This window comes from Phaethon lepturus, unplaced genomic scaffold (assembly GCF_000687285.1).
Source record: "Phaethon lepturus isolate BGI_N335 unplaced genomic scaffold, ASM68728v1 scaffold52327, whole genome shotgun sequence".
Taxonomy (NCBI): Eukaryota; Metazoa; Chordata; class Aves; order Phaethontiformes; family Phaethontidae; genus Phaethon; species Phaethon lepturus.
In genome coordinates, this window is record NW_010550759.1 from 8744 (window position 1) to 16597 (window position 7854).

Here is a 7854-nt window from a genome sequence, read left to right on the forward strand (position 1 = left end):
AAGAATTCTTAAAGAAAGAAGTGGATTTAGACCTTTCAACACTGCCAGACTTTGAAGAGCGGGTCATAGATTTCTCTGAAGTTGAACAACTAATGAACTCCATTAATACTATTCCAGGTACTCTTCCTATCTGATCATTATTTCAGACCTATTTACATTTAATTAAGGATATGTATTAAACAGAAGTCCATTACTCCTTTTAAAGGAGAACTGCAAAAGCAGAATTAGCTTCTCCCTAGCTTTCCCTCTAGATTTTTTTGTTTGCCTGTATATTCAGAGACGTTGGAAGCTCTTTTTGGATTTTTTTTTTTTTTTAATTTGTTTTCAGTATGAGATTACCAGAACTGCCAAGTTTGGTCTTCCCTGCTTTTGCTGAGTGATTTCCTAAGAAGACTTCTGTTGAGGGGTCAGGCATGCTTAACTGGTGATAACTTGTCTTACCTTGTAGTTGCTTGAACAAGGTAGAGAGGGACACCAGACTGCTTTAAACAACCTGCACAGCTTCTCTTGATAACCAGATTTCAGTGGCTTGTTCCTCTGATGTTTAGCAAACTTTTTTTCTTATTTTCCACAGGAAACAGAGCAAAACCCAAAGAAATTTCTAATAATTAAAAAAATAAAAAGATTTTAAATCTTTTCTGGCATACCACAAATGGTCAGAAAGAACAATATGCATTTTTTTATGCCCATACATTGTCTTTTCTTGAAGTAAAATAGCATTTGCTATTTGTTTGCCTGTGCTGCTGACCCCATGTTATACAGTTTTTCCCTCATCTTTCCTCCAGAGGCTCCTCAGCCCCTGGGTTGGTCCACAGCAGTTCAGTGCGTGTCAGAAGTTGCTCTGCAGAGCCGTACTGGCTCACAGGGGAACAGCAGTCCTCAGGGGCAGGGGAGGTCAAGTTTACAGAGAAGGTTAGGCTGAGGCTTATTTATGTGTTGTTTTGTTTTGATTTTGATTTGAAGCAAACTAGTTCATATACCAGTGACCTGATTATTATCTGCAACTCTTTACAGGGTCAGCTTCTCACTTTTCTCCATGTGGGAGGAATATGACTCTATTCAATGCCTAGGCTTTGTGCAAACACCTTTGTGAGAGGAGAGGTGTTTGCCTATGAACAATGTACCATGCTTATACACTAAAAACCTGACCTGTTTTCCCCTCTCCAGCTCCTTGTGCCCCTGTGATCAATCCCCAGGCTCCCAATGCAGCGACTGGCACCTCACTAAGAGTTTGCTGGGGCCTTTTCTCAGATGACACTGTTGAGTGCTACCAACTGTGCTATAAACCAGTGAGCAATGAGAGACACAGTGATGAACAAGCAGGTAAGGAAGCCTGGACCCAAGGGGACACCTCAGCCCTCCATTGGCAAAACCAGCTGGTTCCAAAGTGCCTCTGGACTTGCTGTGGCAACCACTGCACTTTCTGTGCACTCTTTCTGCCACCAAAAATGTCATATCTGCCACCACATTTCATGCTTCTGGCTTTGTCACTCTTCCCTTAACAGGTCTGCCATGCTGCCAGCTGCAGCAGGACCCATCACAGGAGCAAAGACAGGATGGGGCAGCAGCTGGGATAGCAGGAGTGGGAAGAGGACAGTGGATGGAGCCAGGTCTCAACAGTAGCATTTCCTTTCCTGGAGGGTGGGCACTGCGTTAGACACACATGTGCTGCATCGACTGCAAAGCACAGTATTTCTAGAGAGCAAATCATGTTATCGGCATGCCCACTGTAACCCTCACAGTTACTTTGCAGTCTATCTCAGTGCTAATAATAGGCTGTACCTCCCCATCACCCACACGCACAAAAAAAGAACCACAGAACCATCCTGAAATGTCCCAGCCTTGCGACAGAACTGCCTTTGCTAGTAATATTCTTGCAGAACATTTTGCTGAAAACACCCAGTCACTTCCCAGCAAAAGGAGAAACCGGTACAGTGCCAAAGTTCAGAAAGAAAAACAGAACCCATCCAAATTTTATAAGATGAAGAATGAGAAATGAGTAGGGAAATAGCTTCGTCTCTTGTCCCACTGCTGAGATGAGCTGACCAGACAGCATGCCTGGAGTGGGAACATGCAGGGTCTTTTTAGAAAAAATTCAGTGACAAGTAGGTGACCTTTCCTTCTGTTTCTTTTTCTTCTGAGTGATGTGGCCCCTTCAGAAGCTGATGCGTTATCTGATTTATGCCTCCTTAGAGGAAGGCATGGTGAAACAACCTGACAGTTAATCAAAGGATGTGGAGCACAAGGAGCTCTCTGGAACTCGGCACACAAAACAATGCACCTCAACTCCATTATTTGAGGCAGCTTTGGGGGACGAGTGAGTAACTGTGTAAAGGCACTGTAAATGCTTTGTTGTTTTCATTTCAGAGCATACGCTAAAAGTCAAAGAAACATACTGCACCATTACTAATCTGTTGCCGAATACACAGTATGAATTTTGGGTCAGTGCTTTAAATGCCTCTGGTATCAGTCCACCAAGTGAAAGAGCAGTTTATGTAACAGGTAAAAATATTTTATTCATACAACTATGTGACCTTCATAGTAAAATTCACCGTCATCTCTGAGCTTTATGCCAGTAACGCTTTCTGGGCACTTTATTTCTTCTGATGTAAGTCTACTGACTGCAAGGGGATTTCCTACTTTTATTTGGAGAGTGTGTCACACCAATTGTCCCTGTTTTAGAGTTGAAGAAACAGAAGCATAGAGACAAAATAACTTATTTAAATGCAAGCATGTAGAAGAGCTGGAAATAAGGCTCAAGTCTCCCAGTTCTGCCAGGTGGATGCCAGCCCGCCTTTTATTGGCCTGTAGGTATTTTGTGGATTCACCTGTTCTGCTGCCCTTTGTAACTGCAGTTCAGTCAAGTGCATTTTGTGAAATCCTGACATCAAATTGAGCAAGTTAGAGTGAGACCTTCAAGTACTTGTTCCAGATGTCTTTGACATCTTTGAGCAGAGAAGAGATGCACCTTTGTGACAAAGATAAAACCAATGATAGAAAATGGTTGTGTAGTAAGTCTCTATGTTACTTCTCTGATTAATCCTCTTGGGATCTTTATAGTCCAAATTAAGTCTTTGAATAGTACTGTTAATTGCCTTGCCTGCTGTTTATGGTCCATTGGGGAAGCAGGTCTCTCTAATTATATAGTATTAGTAAACAACTTTGTTCTATTTTTCAAGTCTTCAAAGCATGTTTGTTGCAAACATTTTCAAGTAACAGCTTAGAATTGTTCTTTTGCCTACTTTTTAGCTCCTTCACCACCTACCATAAAGAGTAAAAAGATCCGAAGCTGTGAAAATGCAGCACTGGTGTGCTGGGAATCTAGAGACATTAACCCTGTTGATTCCTACATGGTTGAATTGTCCAAGCTGACAGATGAAGAAAATGGTGATATTATTACTGAGTAAGTCACTATTCTATCAAGTCCCATGACCTGTAGAGATGAAACCATTTTAAGTCACGTGGCATCAGATAGCGCTAAGAAAGGACCCATGACCCTTTGGTGAATTCACTTTTATAAACATTCCTCTTAGTAAAATTAATTGTATTAATGTTAGTAAAAAATCACGATGCAGGGTATGGGAAAAGGGCAGAAGCAAATGTAAAAATCTGCATAGTCTATCACAGACTATCTCTTGCCCCCACAACTGACAACAGTACAAGGTAAAGTGTTGTTGATGGGCTACAAGAGGAGCTGATCATGTAATTTCTTCTTTGTTGTTCAGAAAAATAATCTCAAAGGCCTACTTTTGTCCTCTACCCTATCATTTTCCATGGATTTATTTTCTGTAGATCTATTGTTGGGATTCCTAACTGTGAAGTCCTAATTCACCTCCAGCCAACACAAAGCTATCGCATCTGTGTTAGAGCCCTGAATCTGGGTGGTTCCAGTGAAAGAAGTGAACCTGTCCTGATACACACCACAGGTACTGTACAGCTTGGAACAACTCCAGCAGCCTATTGTAGCATATATTATCTCAAGAGAAGGATTCCTGCTTGTTTCAATGGCCTCTGGATCAGGTCCTAATCTCTTACATCTAATTACACACCTGGTAATCTTTCAGGAATGAAAAAAACCACTTTTTGTAACAATAAGTGCATTGCTTTAGCTCTGTTATTTAAAATTATTTCTGTCCAGTACATTTGATACTTGAAAGTTACTAATTTCTAAACATTTTAAAAGACAATATCAACTCAATGCTCCCAGATGTTGCCAGCTTGCCAAGTACTGACACACTAACGAAGAAAAGTTGTAGTGGGACTTCATTTTACTTCAGAGATTACCTTGTAATGATGCTGATGCTGCTGGAAAATATGTCTGAGACAGTCAGTCAGCACTTTCCAGAGTCATTTTCATAGGCAAAATCTTCCATTGTATATATTAGAACATCTCCATCTTGGCTGGGGCAGCTCTGACGGCTGGTTCCCTTTTTCACCAGGAAAAAGGCAGTCCAGCTTTCAGCTGGAAGCTTTGCTTCTGGTAACTGACATAGCATTATCATCTCTGCTCTCAGTGCCACACTGGGCAAGGATTAACCTTCTCCCCCAAAGGGAAGTTAGAAGCCCCTTCCCCTCCCAACCATCTAGTCAAAGCTTGGTTTAATGACTTACAGGTAGACAGCTGCTTTCATCTTCACCACTGCTGTAATGATGCTGCAACTTCACTGGGGTGTCTCAAACCTCACACATCACTCACAGATGCCATCACACCTTAGCCGTGTCTCTTCTGCCCTTACCTTCTGTGAGAGGTTTGCAATTTGTGCATATTCAGGAAGCTGACCACACATCCGCTAACCTGTGAAAGGCTACGTTTCAGTAAGAGACCTGTCTGCTACACATCAGTGACACCACAGAAAAGAAATGGTCATTCTTAAATCCCTGGAGAGGAAGACTGTCATTGTGTTACCATTGTTTGTGTGTGTTTCAACTACTTAAATCAAACTCAGTATTTGAAATTGCCAATTCTGCTTGCACAGTATGTTTGTTTTCAGCAGCACATGCCTGTAATTGCCCTGTCATTGTATTGTATTTGCATTGAAGTAACTTGCAGTTTGATCATAATGATTTCATTTGGGATTAGCATGGAGAGATTTATCTTCTCTGAGTCTACATTATGCAAGCAGCTGATGCAAATTGATCTGTCAGCTGCAAGCGCTCACCTCCAACACTGGGAATGACCTTTGATTCTTCCTGAGGTAGATACACAGACACCAACTACAAACAGCAGCTGTGACGCATGTGGCTGCACATCAGAGCGCAGCACATCAGACCAGCTTTGTGAAGTCTCTGAAGGGAGAAGGGCAGAAGTACTTTTACCCTGGGCTGGCTTAGCTGACTTACCTCTCTGAGGACTGATCTGATGAGAAGGTGCTGAAGCATAAGGGATGCTGCATGTGGCACCTTTGTAGAGGTTCCTTCTCTTTAAACTGTCTCCAACATGTATGTGGAAGAGTGAGGCCATGGAGAGGCCTTTAAGCCCCCCTTCTCCTTTCAGCGATTAAAAATAGATCACTTCAGCTCAGAGGAAGATGACTTGAAACCGGACAATCCATTGCAGGGAGGACCCCTCATCTTTGAATAGCTACTTCCTGTGCAGTGCCTGCATCTTTGAACCCTGGCTGGGTTCAAAACCAGGTTAAGGCCCCTTTTCTGCATTTCACAAGGCTGTAACTAAACAGTGTTAAACTGTAAAACACCTATTTGTTTGAAAAACTCCAAACGGACAACCTTGTCCTCTCAACGTCAGCCACAGACTCCTTCCAGAGCACTGGTTAATCTTTTTGTAGATCCAAATATTTCACCACACCCTTGCTGCAAACCCTAATGCCATAAGGAGTTGCTGGAGTTATCCTCAGACATCCTGTCTTGCAGGCACCTACTTCTGCCTTAACGAGGACACAGCCCATCCTTTACTTGCGATTCTAGATGATGGATTTACAATTGCATGCGATGAACTGGAAAACCCAGACTGTGATCTGCCCATCTATGATAACAGCTTTACAAGGTACGCAAAAGAATTTTGGTTACAAATAATGCATGTGTTTTGTGGCTGCTTCACTCACAACACACACCTACCTTGAATTTAAATCCACTAAAAAGTTTTGTATTGCAGCTTTCCTCACCTTCAAGCCAGGCACCAACCAAGTAAAACTTCCAGACTGTATGTGTGTGTATAGTGGTTTTTTCCACCTTGGTTTTTGCATAATTGACTAGGGTTGTCTTCAGTTTTAGACAACTGCAAACAACTTTGTTGGTCCTTTTAAAATATGGATTATTCATCTTTTAGAAAATCAGATTTATTTTAAGGTGTTTCAAGTTGGGCTCCTAAGATAACTATTCAGTTTGAAATGGTAGGCTTTCCTCAGTTTCTTGGAGAGTAAAATTCCATATCCATTTATCCAGGCCCCATAATTTCACTGAGGTTATCGTTCCTGAGCACCATTACTGAACTCCCTGTGGCTTGCTGCTCTTTTCAGTGAATTTCTAGGGTGACTAATACATATTATTTACAACATCTCCCTTTGTATGATGTGTACACTGACTTCTATTAAATTCCAAAACTTTCTTCCCATTTAATTCTTTACACAGCTCAAAACCCCCAGAAAAATGTCACCAAAAAACCCCAAAAAAATCAAACCCCATATACTCTTAATACAGCACCGGATTTAAAAAAAAACAAACATAATTATTAGGTTCTCTTTTAATTACAGTGATCCAGCACTTGCACACTTCCAAGACTTGAGGAGCTGCTCCTCTCTGCTGGCTGTTGCTCCCTCTCTCCCACCCCTTCCTCTACAATCTGCCAAGGTGATAGAGCTTTGCGCATAATGTGCAGGAGGCTTTGCCCATCCTTCCTTGGTGTTGGTTTCACTCGTGGAGATTTGGGGGCTGGTTTTATATAGCTCTGCCCAATGGAAACCACCAAACACTCATTTTATGTAAAACTTGTTCACTACAGCAAATACTACAGAATGAGCAAAAAACCCTGTTGGTGCTTTGGACACCTGACCCTCTTCTTTAAGAGAAGCTTGTGTAGTTCAAAGCCCAGCTGGTCTGTTTCTTGTTTTGTTTTGTTTTTTTTTTAATAGATGCCGGGAAGTGTCTAATGAGGCTTTCAACAGCTTTCATTGATTTTGTGAGTTTAAATCTCTCTCTCTCTAGCTGCTCTTTGGAACTTAAGCATCACTTGGAAGGTAATGCAAGTTCATAAAGAGGATTACAGATGCAGCCAGCCACAGTTACGTACAAACCTGCTTACACATCTTGGGCACCTTGAGCTAAATTTAAACAGGTATTTAAGTGGCAAAGTAAATGCTAAGGAAAGGAGAGGGATCTGAATACTTATCTCTTGTCAAAAGATCTAGCTGATACTATTTGGGCCTACAGATTTTACTTTCAAAACAGAATTAGGCCCTTTGCCATTGAAATGAGAGACTTAGCTTGCCGAAATGGATGTTTCCAGTCAGAACCATGGAAACAACATATAATCAGGACAGGCATCTGCAGACACAGAATAATACAAGCCCACAACGTAGTCCCTCCATGGAAATGCAATGTTAGTAGAGGGCTCGTTAGAAAAGAGACAGGAGATAGAAGATTCTCTTCATTAAAGCCATCATGATAAGCCTAAATGGGATTTCATCCCACTTCCACAGGGTGCTTTTATGTTTCACATAAACAGCCAGAGCTGGCACTCATCTCATTCTGAACTCTGAGGCTGAGTTTTTGATGCCACTGTGAACTCTTGGAAGCCTCTTTCATGCCAAGATACTGGGGCAGGAGAGGAGCTCCCAAGCTGAAATGACTAACAGTCATACTACAAGGAAATTACAGAATCACAGAATCACTAAGGTT

At 41.7% G+C, this 7854-nt stretch overlaps 1 protein-coding gene across 1 annotated transcript in view; it reads left to right on the top strand.

The window, feature by feature from the left end:
- FSD2 (fibronectin type III and SPRY domain containing 2) overlaps positions 1 to 7193 on the top strand; it is a gene marked incomplete at its 3' end in the record, with an annotated part of 13596 nt that extends 6403 nt beyond the window's left edge. Inside the window, exons 7-13 of the mRNA XM_010290632.1 lie at positions 15 to 117; positions 1168 to 1323; positions 2368 to 2502; positions 3250 to 3403; positions 3793 to 3926; positions 5872 to 6004; positions 7162 to 7193. Of these exons, the coding sequence (XP_010288934.1) occupies positions 15 to 117; positions 1168 to 1323; positions 2368 to 2502; positions 3250 to 3403; positions 3793 to 3926; positions 5872 to 6004; positions 7162 to 7193 (847 nt within the window). The remainder of the gene's footprint in view (positions 1 to 14; positions 118 to 1167; positions 1324 to 2367; positions 2503 to 3249; positions 3404 to 3792; positions 3927 to 5871; positions 6005 to 7161) is intronic.
- Between the last annotated feature and the right edge of the window lie 661 nt (positions 7194 to 7854).